Genomic DNA, 15,401 nt, shown 5'->3' on the forward strand with positions numbered 1-15,401 from the left:
AAAAAATATACAATCTTAAAATAATTACACAACTTATTTTCATTATGCTTTCTTTCAGCACACCAACTTATCACAAGTTCAATTAATTTTCCCTAACAAAAATACATGTCCACGGCAAAACAAGCCCTGTTCACACTATCATATTTCAATGTTTAATGAACTGTAAAATTTAGGTTAAAACCCTGCTTTAATCATATATTTTAAGTTCACATCTTTATGAACATGTGGAGTAAGTTTCAGTTTGACATAACCAAAACTTTATGGTCTAAAACCAAAATTTTAACCTCATAAAGTTAGATAAAAAATAAACAAACCCACAGACCAGAAAAAATAATACCCCCTACTATTGAAGGAGAGGCATAAACATTTTAAGAACATTTTTCTATTAACCTAGTTTAAAACTTGAAAAACATATTTTGACTCCTAGCATAATAGATAGTCATACTCATTTTCATCAAAATGTTTTTTAAAAGTTTATCACTTGAATCTTTGATTTACAAATTTACATTTCAAACTAAAAGGTTTTTAATGAAATCAAGATAAGGTCTTTTCTTTTCTTTTATAATTTGCCGCCATATCTTAAGAAATGACTTGACACAAATCAACAATACATGTACGACTTCAAATTGTAAAATTTACATTATTCAAATTCTGACATTAACGAGACTTGTATGAAGGGAAAAGGAGGCTCAAAAACACATCCAATGCTATTTAAACTCATTAATTTAAGGGGAGTTAAATTCAAAACCTTACTACGTACTTAATGACGTCAATGGCTTTGATTCTACTCTTTAAAAGCCCTGTCTGGAAAAATTGAAGAGAATGTTTGTATGCTGCAGTTGTTATAACACCAAGTTACATGAGTCATTGAAATTTAAATTACATCTTTCAATTAATCTTTTAAAAACCAATTATAACAATATGTACTAATGGTACCATTCATTACAACTTTGAAATTTAAAGTCTGTTTGAATGTTTGACATATTATATCTATCTTTTTTATTCAAACCCTTGGCATACTTAACAAATAATAAAAACTGGGAAGCATATCCAGTTACTACTTCAAAAGCTTTATCAACGACCTTGAATATAACAATAACCTTGACCTCTATTGACGTAACAAATGATTTTCCGCATTTATTTATCACAAAAAGCTTTATAAATATCATATCAAAATCTAATTATTTAAAAATTGTATATAAATATAGTCAAACTCTCGCTTTCTATTTATCAATTAATTCTAGCTACATATCTACCGTATGTGAAAAATTTGATTATAAAATCTATGTGCCTTTCTATCAAAACAATTCCTTTCCGTTATTCAATAATGGTTACTCTAGAAACCGTGCGTCGGTGGACAAGTCATCTATAGGATCTTCTCTATCATCAACTTCTGAAATTAACTTAGTAGCCAATAACAAATTTTATGGCAATTGTAGCACAAAACAATTTAGTTTTAAACAAAAATAGCTTGTAATTTACATAACTTTATAAATCATTTGTTTGTTTCAGCTGCGTTTAACTAACTATAACTATTTTAAACTCTGGAGGTTTTTAAATTAATCCTTTTGCGTTCTTTCTTGGACCCTTGCAAAACTTTAAATGACTTTTTTTTCATATAATATCTAATTTGTGATCAAATTTACATTTGCAAAAAGTGATCACATTGCTTTTTTCTTGTTGGTCTTGAAATAACCGTTCAAAATTTAAGGCACTCATCCAACTCTTTGAATCAAAGTCACACCATGGGATTAACCATACAATAAAATCAATTACCATATCATATACAAACAATGCCATTATCAATTAAAAAATCCAAATTTAATTAAGTTCCTATACACATTCTTTATAAATGATTTTCTTCTATTGATATATTCTGTGCTTAGTTACTGCTGTCCTTTTAAATAGCTGTTCTAGCTCTCACAAACTTTCTAAATTATATATTCTGTGCTTAGTTACTGCGGTCCTATTAAATAGCTGTTCTAATTGTTTGCTGTACCAACTGTATCCAATTGTATCTCTCCTCATCTGACTCTGCTGAACAGTACCATTCTCTCTTGGCAGTTTCCAGTAGAAAACCATTCTGTATGTCTGAAAATACACAAAAAGGTTAAAAAAATTATTGAACATTGTCTATTAACTGAACGGCATTTCAAATTATGTGTCATTTCAGTAACAGTGAGTCTTGCTGCAAGTAATATTTACATAAGTGTTTCCCCTAAAGACAGCATCAAGAGAACATTCCTTTCTGAAAAATATACCCTGATGCCCATTAGCCTATAATAAAAGAACCAAGTCTCTATTGAATTATCTCAGAGATGAGAAATAAATCTAATTTGAAAAATTTATCTATATCTATTTTTCAGAATTTACTGGTAACATCTGCAGAGCAGAAAATCTGATACATTGTATCAAGGAACCTCAAACACAACATTAAAAGAATTCTTTTTGTATAAAGAATGAATATAGACTGCTTAAAAAATTGGCTTTTCTATTGATATAAAATAACAATGCATTGTGTTTTGCATGAAGTATCATTAATACAAGATTAGCAACCAGAAATTGAGTTTCATTTATTAACAACTAAAAATAGAGAATTTATTAACAGTATACTTCACCTCTCACAATCTGTTGTTTGTCACAGGGTAGACTTCAATAAACATTCATTTTCATTCAACTTTTCTGATAAGCTCACACCAAAATTAAAGGTTCTGGTCAAACTGACCAAGAAAACTAATTCATTCAAAAACATGGGTCAAGCTGACCAGTTAATATCTAGTACATGAGTCGTTACAAACATCGTCAAACTGTCATAATTTCCCCCTAAGTACATATCTGAAGTATATTTGCAGAGCATTAACAGTGTTTGTATGTATATCTAAAGGGGATTTGTACCTGGGAAGTGCCATCTGTACTTGTTTAGAAAACTGAAGTAATTCTAATAAGATTGGGGGATTTTGGGGGATGTGTGCTCTAAGTGACTGTAACATGTGCTCTTAAACATTGGAATAACTAAAACTTCTGTGGATTCATTTATTTTCGTGGGTATCAATTTTCGTGGATTGAGAAAAATTTGCATTTTCGTGGATAAAAGATTTCATGGTTTTCCCAAAGTCTGCATACAAGACTATAGGAAGTTTGTGTGTAATTCGTTGAAAATTTAATTTCATGGATCTCCAGCAATAACGAAATCCACGAAAATTGGTATCCCACGAATATAAATGAATCCACAGTACCTCATTTATAATTGATCACACCTATGCATCCCATTAATGTTAGAGACTCTAAGAGAAACCGGATTTGGTTTTAAACAAATATAGTGCCAGGTTCATATATAAGCTGAGTAAGCACTAAAATAAGTTGAAAATCAATACTTCTCATCACAGATGATAGAAACTGACTAATCTGACAGAATATCAATTATTTCTGTCCAATTATTTTGGACTAGTCTCCAATTAGGAAAATCAAGCTAAAAAAGTACTTGGAAAACAATCAATGCCTTATTTATTTGTATCAGTTTAATGTTTGTATATCAGTATGATCATTTTTGTACCAATTAAACCTGTCCTTACCAAATCATGTTTTTATAAACAATAACCTCCCTAAATAGCATATAGATAGATCTATACAATTCTTTGAAATATTTTCTCTTCAAGTTAGATTCACCAGTGCTTAATTTGGTCAGTCGTTCAGTTAAGACAGGTTTGCCAGTTCTTGGAATGGAATTTAATCCTTTATTTGGATAAAACCAACACAATGCTTTGTCTGGTTCAGTATGTGGAACAGTTAGATACCCCATGCCATATTTGCAGATATTAAATGTCATGTCTTGTATATCAAACAGATTTGGTTTATTTGTAAGTAAACATACATATAAACAGATCTTGCAATCTGAATTAGTATACTTATCACACCTATTTATTGACACAACCCATACTGACCACTGGTCAGATGATAACAAATATTATCTTGTCTATTTGGTCAAGGACAATTTTAATTCGTCTAAATGGCCCGTCTCAAAGTAGTGAAAATAGAGGCACATAGGAATAGAGCTTGCAACAATGACACATTTATAAATAATTGGTTCTAAATAACATGTGTTCATATATGCCTTACATATGTATCTGGGGTCCAAATTGCATTAGTCTGCTATATGTGAAACAATAAAGAAGTTTGATTGGTTCAAATGTCAAGTTGATATTTTGGAGAAAAAAAACCCATTATTTCAGCCCTAAGATTTCTTGATGGTCTTATAAAGTGTGTGATTCAATGATTGTGATCTACCTAGAAATACTACTGACCTACAGCTTTTGAGTTCTTTCAATTATCAAAAAAAAATCTTGAACTAATTTCTTATATTTTATGTCTTGGCTTTTTTGTTTATGGATTTCTGTGTGTGTTACATTTTAATGTTGTGTCGTTGTTCTCCTCTTATATTTAATGCGTTTCCCTCAGTTTTAGTTTGTTACCCCGATTTTGTTTTTTGTCCCTAGATTTACGAGTTTTGAACAGTGGTATACTACTGTTGCCTTTATTTTAGTGAAACCATGTTTAAAACATTTTTTTTTTATGTATGTATACTTGTATTTTACAGCAGCAATTATTTATATCCATGTAACAGTATTCATATATTCTAAAGTGAACCAGGGATTTGAAGATGTATCAAAAACACCTGTCCCTTAACTTTCTAAGGTTACCTGAACTATTTGGTATTTTATTTAAATTTGGCTCTCAAAAACATTAAACCAAATATAAACTTTATAAACTATTTGAGACAATCCACATACCAAGAGACATCTGTATAGCACCAGATGGACTATTTAAACTATAATAAGGTACACAATTTGTATTGAACATTTCAAGGATGTTTGTTAACAGATGGTGCTGCCACCTGTCACAGTATATGTATTAAGAAGCTTAGATTTCAGAGTGTTTACTAATATAATATAAGCATAATCTTAAATAACAGATATAGGAAGATCTGATATGAGTGCCAATGAGACAACTCTCCATCCAAATAACAATTTATAAAAGTAAACCATTATAAGTCAATGTATGGCCTTCAACACAGAGCCTTGAAATGATTGTTTATGAGACAACTATCAACTAGAGAGTGTAAGCAACAACAGGTCCCAGTATTTCAACAATGAACAAGTCACTTGCTATAACAGGACTTCAAAATACTAAACAATTTTTAAAATTAAAAAAAAAACACTTTTGTACAATTTATATTTAAAAAATAAATGAACAACAAATAAATTTAAGTCTCTAACCGTGGAAATACTTGGATAAATGACTTATATAGTCTGATTTTTTTTTAAATTGTTCAAAATATTCTTGACACCTTTAAAAGAATAATTTTAAGATGATTTGCAATACTTATATTTTCTTTTCTTATTTGATTCATGCACTGATAAAATATAATTCATCTGAAATCAACCATTGCTTTGTATTCACTTTTCAATCATAAATGAATAATAAATGTCATTTATATAACAAATAATTCTCTATTGATCATCAGGTCTTTGTTATATAAACAGATTTCTAAATATTAGTACAGTTCACACCATTTCTGTACAAGTGCAATAAGTTAAAATCCAATTATTGCCTAGAAGGCCTAAACTTATTCATGTTCAGAATATTTTATCCTAAACTAGAAAATGATCAGCTGGAAAATATCTACTTTGATCTAAAAATTCATTACTTATGACCTAAATATACAGGCAATTTCTAGCACAAATCAATAGGTTGTATATATAGGGAATCTGTAATAATGCCAGCATTAATAATGAGGACCTAGAGGAAAATCTATACATTCTCTGATGACCACTGGTCAGGACTGGATGTTAGTGTAGAAAGATAATTTACCTGCAGCATTCATTGACTTGGGCTGTGTTCTTTTACATTAATTTACCTTTCAAAAGTAACTAATAAGGAAGTAGGGTTTGAGATAAATTCTATCATATAAGATTATTTGAAGGAAGAATGCATAATTTGCATACAAACTTTTTATTCTTGTTGTCATGCTGCTACTGTTATGTCTCATCCCCATCGTATAAAGTTTTACCCTTTTTGTAGAAACCTTTTGAGAAAAGCCAGACGCTATTAACAGAAACCAGGTGAAAAGTCCAGCATTTCTAAAGCATACATGGACAACTTTTCATATCTGGCATGAAGATGACTCAGTATACTGACCACTGATTCACAGGCTGCTAAATGAAAACATATCAATGAGACACATAAAGCTGAGATCCTTGTTCTTTCATTTTGGTTTATATTAATATCACTAGTGTAAACAAGCTTAATGACCGAAACATGACTAGGGAGAATAAAAATGCAAAAGATGACATGACAATTAAACATCACAGCTTTTTCATTAATTCTTCTCTCTATGAGCAAGCCATAATTCTATGTACAAGATTCTTTGAAAGTCTACCAATCATTCACAAAATATATCATTTATTAGAGTTGACATTTTATATCACCATAGTTCTTCATGAGGGCACCCCTATAATAACTCTTCTAAAAGTTTATTTACATAAGCAACCTGTTTTCCAATGTTTTCATTCTTAGAAAGCGTGTTTATAAAACTGATGGAGATGCAAAAAGCATGCATTAAGCATGATCAGGATATGCACTTTCTGGGCCATCCTATTAACCAAATTCTATAGAAGCAAAATATTCAGGGCTAAAAGGAAAATCTGCACAAACTCAAAATTGGCACATCTGACTATACAATGTCAACTTCCTTTGTCACAGACTTATCAATTCCTTGCCAAACTGTTATAAAAACAAACCCCCTCTTTGTCACCATCAATTATATCAATAAAGCCAATATATCAAAACTACTGTAAATTCTAAATTATTGCGAAATATGCAACACGTTTATAAAAGCAAAAATTAAAACTAAAAAACAGGCTATTATTTGAACTTGGAATTATTTTTAATTATGGAATTTGCATAATTTCTTGTGTTTAAAATTTTTGATAAATTCCACTAATATTTGGTATTATGATCTTTTGAGCGGTTACTAACACTTTCCATACAATGTATTTTGGTTAGATAGTGTTGTGCGCGGCACAGTACATTCTATTGAAAAATACTATTTTCTTTGTAATAGAAAGTGTTGTGTGCAGCACAGAACATTTCAGTACAGAATAAACGTGGAATTTATTGAAATTTCAATAACAAGAAATCAAGCAAATTCCATAATTAAAAATAATTCCAAGTTCAAATAATAGCCTGTTACTTACATTTTGAAATTTGTTAAATAAACTAAAATATTGCAAAAAATTAAAATTGCATTTTAGTCTAAAATGACTAAATTGCAATAATAAATGCATGCAATAATTTCTAAAATAACAGTAATAACTCTTTCTTTTCCACCCTCGATTATATCATTATAACCTCTTTGCCACCCTCTAATATATCATTATAACCATTTACTTTCAATAAAGGGGATATTCACCTCCATCCAAGCAATTAATAACAAGAGAAGAATCTATTATTAGGATACATTATTGAATATGTCATGGTGACCTCTCTCATTTCTCATGCAAATAGCATGCAAACAAAACATGACAGTATCATAAGACTGTGGGTCACTGGGACAAATATGATAGGTACTAGACTTGCTACATGTCCCTTCCTAATTATTATTATTTTTTTCAATTTTGCCCCTTTAATAATTTTACTGCTATAACTAGGAGATTACAATTATACTGACATCTCCAAGGGCAATCAGTAGGCTGGCACTTATCAGTAAACATATAAATTAGTAAGAGAGAAATATTAGAAAGGGAATTGTAGCAAGTCTAGATAGGTACTTACGACTAGACTTGTAAAATGTCAACAAAAATTTAATATCATTAATAATTTATGTGTTAATATTGTACTCTTAAGTATTTATTATTGAAAAACTTTAATTTTAATTTTAAAGGTGACAGAGACCAAGAGAAAAAATAGAAAACTTCGATTAATTTTATTATTGGGTTGTCTTTTCTTTGATGTGAACATCTTACATTTGAAATAAAGGGAGACATGCAGTACGAATCAATAAGACAGCAATCTAACAGCAAAAACAAAATTTTATGGCTCAATTCTTTCTGTAAAAGTCATTATAAATAAAGTATAAATTTGAAAAATAATATTTAGAATGCAATCATCTTGAGCAATATTACTTAAAGCTTGTAGTTTTCCCCCTTTCATTTACTTATTAAAAGACAAATAATTTCTGTCTTCAATTCAAATTGAACAAAAGACTGTTAAAATAAAAGCAAATAGGGATTTTATTATAAATTACAAGTATCAAAGTGCCATAACTCTTGACTCACAGAACGACAAAAAGAAAATGATCAATATTGAATGTTAACTTAAAAAAAAAAGCTGTGTTAAACAATTCCAAAATTATTGCATGGATAAACTTTAGATGCCTTTTCCCAATCAATCAAGGACCATAACTCCTGCACAACAGATGTAAAGTTTGTCATCTGTAAACAACATATCAATAATCGAAAAGGAAATTTGATTGAAAGGTTTGCAAGTTTTTGCACAGAAAGAAGTAGCGCTGACAACTTGACCATCACAAATACATGGCAGGATTTCTTTTGGAAAACTGGGTTAGAAATCTGATATATTTTAATGTATTCTTATGAACAATACATATACATTTATAACAATCAAAAATACAAATTTGTCACTTTTCAATTTCACACATGGTGTGACATTTTATTATAAGCGCTACCCATTATAATTATAAAATATCAGAATAAATTTAGTACTTCTTCTATCTTGTCTCCAATGTCTAAATAAAATGAATAGATAGTGATGTTTTTTTCTTCTTTGTCTCCAAAACTAAGTTAATATAAAATATGACAACGTTTCTATGTCAAGTGTCACATTACTTTGACAATCAGTAATGATGTTAAGTTTCAGTTACAAACAAACCAGCTGTTTTTTTCCCCCTTGTTTGATCAGCCCTGTTAATGAATGATATATAACAAGTTATTGTCTATTGACCTGGTTTTCTGTGCAAAAAATAAAGGCTACCTTATTATATCTGATTCTGTTTATATATGGTATTTTATTCAGTTATTTTAACCAACCATAAGAACCGGAAGAGGAAGGAGGGCTTAGAGTTTCTAAAACTTCATAATCCTTCCACATGTTTAAGGTGGTTACCTAACACTACAGGGAGATAACTCTGTAAAATCAGTTAAACGTTTTAATTACGTTGTGTTGTTTAATAAGGGAATATTAAGCTTCTCAATGATCAAAATTAGTGTCTGTCAAACTGCTATATAACCAGTACAATTTTTCAGATAAAATGGTTGGTTCAATGTTTTTGAAATTTTTATATTTTTGTCATAGGGTCAAAGTAAATACTTTATCTAAATTTTATGAAAATTAAACGAGTCAAATTAATTTTAGTGAAAGTGTTGGGTACCACCTTAAAACATAAAAATAAGAAGATACAACTGGTTTGATTACCAATGAGACAACTTTCTACCACATACCAAATGACACAGAAAAATGGGTCACTGTACATTCTTCAACAATGAATAAAACCCATAATTGCCCATAGTTCGCTATAAAAAAACCCAAATGACAAATGATACAAATTTTCCTTTTCGTTTGTTGAGCTGTATTTTACTGTTGTTGAATTAACCGATCAATACAACAGTTGCATATTCTATTATTCATATTCATCAAACTCACTTGATTATTTCAACTATTTTTAAAATTAGGAAACAAGTTTGTTTTTTCAGGATTACCAATTTGAAGGAAGTAAGCTGAGTGTAGTGCTGACATAAAGACCTTTCATCACAATTTCTTTGCTGTATTAGAGATACAAGATTTTCAACTCTACTCCCACAGTTTATGACAAAACCATTTTTTTGCATGATAAACTGTCACTTTCAAAAAAGTGAAACAACACTATATTTTTTCCCCTTTAAAATAAATTGCAAATGTGTTGAACATGAATAGTATGGGTAATTTCAGCCCGATTTAGACACAGCCATTTCTCTAGGGATATAAATGACAAACTATCACCATCAAAAGCTGCAGGCCCTGTTACCGATTTATTACTTTGAATATGATGTCCTATTTATTGTACATCACCTTAATATGGTCATGTGGTTTATATAATAAGGTCACTTTTTCATTTGTGAGCTTCAAAATATAATGTGATGATATGTGTCATAAAAAGATGCCTAATTCATATTTTTCTGCTTATTTGTATGATGACTTGCTCCTTTTTTTTATTACATACTTCAAAAGAGTTATTTTTATGATATACATAAAATAATATTGATAAAAGGAATGGCTTTTTAAAAATTGCTTGAAAGTTAAAATAAAAAATATATTTCAGTTCTATTTCTACATTAAATAAATAAGAATGGCATGTGCTGTCTACACAATGAAGAGTAGAGTTTTGTTTTTGATTTAAGGTAAATCATGAAATCAGCTTATTGACAGAACCACCCTTTTGTTTTAACCTGTAATTATTTTTTTTTAGCTCTTCATCATCATCAGTAGTGGAAGGGGCATTAAAATTTACCCTTGTCCGACATATGACTGTAAAATGGTTTCCATTTTTTCTGATTTTAATTTGCCTGAACCAAATTCTATAAAACTTATACACAGTGCTTTATAACAACAAAATACATATCAAGTTTGAATTTGCGATGTGTCAATTTTACCAATGTGGAGTAATGCCCCTTTATTAAAATTGAGAATGGAAATGGGGAATGTGTCAAAGAGACAACAACCCGACCAAATAAAAAACAACAGCAGAGGGTCACCAACAGGTCTTCAATGTAGCGAGAAATTCCCGCACCCGGAGGCGTCCTTCAGCTGGCCCCTGAACAAATATATACTAGTCCAGTGATAATGAACGCCATACTAATTTCCAAATTGTACACAAGAAACTAAAATTAAAATAATACAAGACTAACAAAGGCCAGAGGCTCCTGACTTGGGACAGGCGCAAAAATGTGGCGGGGTTAAACATGTTTGTGAGATCTCAACCCTCCCCCTATACCTCTAACCAATGTAGAAAAGTAAACGCATAACAATACGCACATTAAAATTGAGTTCAAGAGAAGTCCGAGTCTGATGTCAGAAGATGTAACCAAAGAAAATAAACAAAACAAGTGAAACTGCGAGCTACTGCTCACTGATGATACCCCCGCCGCAAGTGGATAATATTAATAGTGTAAAAATATGCAAGTGTTCGGTAAACAGGAAGTTGTCGAGTGATGAATCTGAAAACGCATCACACGGTATAGCTGACTTATAAAAATCCTGAAACCAAATTTCAGAAATCCTTGTATTGTAGTTCCTGTAAAAAATGTGACGAAAATTTTCAACTTGGTTATCATGTGTAAAATCATACAAGTGTTCGGTAAACAGGAAGTAGTCGAGTGATGAATCTGAAAACGCATCACACGGTATAGCTGACTTATATAAATCCTGAAACCAAATTTCAGAAATCCTTGTATTGTAGTTCCTGAGAAAAATGTGACGAAAATTTTCAACTTGGCTATCATGTGTAAAATCATACAAGTGTTCGGTAAACAGGAAGTTGTCGAGTGATGAATCTGGAAACGCATCACACGGTATAGCTGACTTATATAAATCCTGAAACCAAATTTCAGAAATCCTTGTATTGTAGTTCCTGAGAAAAATGTGACGAAAATTTTCAACTTGGCTATCATGTGTAAAATCATACAAGTGTTCGGTAAACAGGAAGTTGTCGAGTGATGAATCTGAAAACGCATCACACGGTATAGCTGACTTATATAAATCCTGAAACCAAATTTCAGAAATCCTTGTATTGTAGTTCCTGAGAAAAATGTGACGAAAATTTTCAACTTGGCTATCATGTGTAAAATCAGACAAGTGTTCGGTAAACAGGAAGTTGTCAAGTGATGAATCTGAAAACGCATCACACGGTATGGCTGACATATATAAATGTTGATACCAAATTACAGAAAAGGTGGATGTGTAGTTCCTGAGAAAAATGTGACGAAAGTTTCATGGGACGGACTGACTGACGGACTGACGGACGGACGGACGGACGGACGGACTGACAGACAGAGGTAAAACAGTATACCCCCCCTTTTTTAAAGCGGGGGTATAATGACAATAATACATAAATAACAACAGACTACTAGCAGTTAATTGACATGCCAGCTCCAGACTTCAATTAAACTGACTGAATGATTATGATTTCATCATATGAACATCAGGCACAATCCTTCCCGTTAGGGGTTTAGTATCATACCATCATAACATATATGAGAAGAACATAACCTGTCACATTACTTCATTATGCAAGCAGGGCATTTATCTGTGTCCCATGGACACATTCTCCATTTTATTCTTAAGAGGATTCAAATCAATCACAAAATGTGTTGTTAGTGTTTACTTTTGAAGAGAAATTGGGTCAAAACATAAGTCTCTATGCATTATAATGTTGGATAAAACTTGAGAATTCACAAATATCTAAAATTACTTAATCTTGACGTAAATTTTTATATGCCCTGAAAATCCTAATTTTCTACTATTCACTATCCACAAAGTAGATATGACCGGTTTATATGTTATCAGTACATAGATGTCCAACCTCGATTCTTGTGGTGTCCCAAAAGTGAATGATTAGTTAGATGACATATACTATTAGAAATTATTCATTGACATGATGATACACATCCTATTGTCAGATAAACACCTATCATTAAATTTATAGTAAAATCAGGAGATGACTCTTATTTAACATCCTTACAGGAGGGGGTGGGTGATTTGAGGTAATATGAACCTTGATGTATTTGTGACAGCCTATTCTGATAGTGGGCAAACTTGAATCCATTTTCATCTATTATCATTAATGTCTTTTAAGGCATTTAAAAGTCTTGAGTTTGACAAAACTTACATGGACAAAGTGTGATTCCTATAAACCTCTCCTCCTATTAAATTTCCAAGGGAGGTTATCAAAGACTTCAGCCCTTTTTCAAAAAAGGTGAAACTATGTTCAAGTCATAAGCCTAAGATCATTTTTAAGTTTGACATTACTTGGGTCATGATTAATGAAAATCTAACATTGAGTATCAAATATATCTTGACAGATTTTTTCTTCTTCATAATTATTATCTCCAATTTATTAACAAGCAGTGGCGGATACAGCCATTTTAAAAAGGGGGGGGGGGTTCCCAACCCAGAGTAAAGGGGGGTTCCAACTATATGCTCCCATTCAAATGCATTGATTGGTCAAAAAAAAAGGGGGGGGGGTCCAACCCCCGGAACCCCCCCCTGGATCCATCACTGACAAGACTTGATAGACAACTTATAACTGCTGGCCTTAAAGGTCGACAGACTTAAACATTGACTTCAGGAATTTCCAACATTGTTTCCTGAAGAAACAAAGATAATGTCTAAATAGAAAGGCCAGTTTTGTGTAAAATAATTGGAAGCATGTAATATCACAAATCAATTTCCAATCTCTATTCGCTTTCATAAACAATCGGAGATAAATCATTTGTTAGAAACAAAAATCCACCTTACAACTGCTGTTATTTCTGGAAATCCCATGCCATCTAAAATATCATGCAATCTATTTAATGAAAGTTTCTTGGCAAAGATGGAAATAGATTACACTAATTATCAATTTCTTTGATCAGTGAAGAATTTCACATTTGATGGAAGGATTGACATTAATATTGGCAAAAAATAAAATATTGCTGGCACTGATGAAAATGGTGTCAGTTATATAACTAATGGAATAATTTATATAAAGGTGGGTTAAATTTAGGATAATGAACCACATATTAGATACTTTTGTGCTGAATTTCCAAATGCTTTTTGAATAATAAAGCTTCTGTCAATTTTCATAAAAATTTGGCATTGCCTCAAAGAAATCTTTTGTGCATGCTTTTCATCTATCTATAATCATGAAAATGCAGAAAGCTTTATTCCTCTCTTAAAGGAAATACAATGAATTTATTATAACTTAGAGGGGCCCAGGCAGTGGTAGCCAAGTGGTCTAAGTTAAGTCTAACTACTGTCTAGCCACTGTCAACACAGAGTTTGTTAGCTCAAATCCAGCATTCTGCAGGGGGGCTCAACTCATATCTTAGTTGACTAGGATTGTCAGTTTTTTCTACCAAAGATTGAACCTCTGGGCTGTCCAGCTTCCTCTACCAATAAAACTTGTCACCACAAAATTGAATCATAGTGCTAAAAGTGGCATTAAACACCCAAATCAATCAATAGTTTGACTTTGTGAAGAATCATTTTTGGTAGATGAAACTTATTGTGTTGTTGTTTCATGAATATTACGATACATATCTTTATTTATTCATACTTAATAGTAACTAACTGCAAGTGAATGGCTAGAAAATGGCCTAACAACAAGTAATTTTAAAGGACCTTTCAGTTCAGAATTAAGCCAAATACAGAAGGTCCACCTCCTACTGAGAGATTTAAAGTTTTTATCTTGTGATTCAATAGGTGCAACAATGTGCATGGGTATATATAAGACAAAGGATACTATTAGTTTAGTATAACATCGATATAAATATGATACCTTTCAACTGGAAAGCAAGGATGACTTATAAACTTTTCAATAAATGCAAATGTATTTACTGTCAGTTGGACTAATATAGCCAAAAGGTGAACTTAACCAATTTTTGTCAGAATACGCTATACGTCTATCTACATGATTTATTACTGTTATTTTGGATTCAGATATAAGTCATTTCAAGGGACCCTTGCAAGGGATCTTAAGACTAAATTTCTTTTTTAAATATATTAATATTTCATTACATTTTTTTATATATTTCCAGATAAAAATATAAAAAAAATCACATATCTAATTATCAATTTCCACAAGTGTATTTAAATATGACTTTTACATTGTTAATAAATATGGGCAACCCCAATGAACTTAGTTAACAAATAAACAAAAAGGTCAAGGCCAGTAGGTGTAGCTATACATCAATATCTAAAATACATTTGCGTGGTACTTATTAATATCAGTTACCTTGTGTTCATATATTTGTGTTCAAAAATGATTTTGTATACCTTTATCAAGTAAAAATTCTTCAGATAACATAATCTTCTGGAAATGATATGGGTATATATAATATTTGGATATATAAAGAAGTTTGGACCAAAAGGTATATAGAATGACGTCAAAGATAAAAACTCACCAAGAACTTTGAACAATACAAATGGCTTAAAGTATTTCATAAATTATAAAATGTTGGACATTTATAAATTGACCAGACCATGTTAAGATCTCTAATCGGATATTTGATAAGAACCAATTGTGCTAAGTCACTGGTCAGAAATTCCTATAAGTAACTTGAGTACTGGACAAAAGCCATGTCCAGAAAATA

The 15,401-nt window shown here is 31.1% G+C and overlaps 1 protein-coding gene across 1 annotated transcript in view; it reads right to left on the reverse strand.

The window, feature by feature from the left end:
• Positions 1 to 1,855: 1,855 nt before the first annotated feature.
• Positions 1,856 to 15,401, reverse strand: part of LOC143047487 (epithelial cell-transforming sequence 2 oncogene-like) — a 79,957-nt gene continuing 66,411 nt past the window's right edge. Inside the window, exon 25 of the mRNA XM_076220544.1 lies at positions 1,856 to 2,091. Coding sequence (XP_076076659.1) covers positions 1,970 to 2,091 — 122 coding nt within the window. The 3' untranslated portion in view covers positions 1,856 to 1,969. The remainder of the gene's footprint in view (positions 2,092 to 15,401) is intronic.

The sequence above is a fragment of the Mytilus galloprovincialis genome, chromosome 10 (assembly GCF_965363235.1).
Source record: "Mytilus galloprovincialis chromosome 10, xbMytGall1.hap1.1, whole genome shotgun sequence".
NCBI classification, from domain to species: domain Eukaryota; kingdom Metazoa; phylum Mollusca; class Bivalvia; order Mytilida; family Mytilidae; genus Mytilus; species Mytilus galloprovincialis.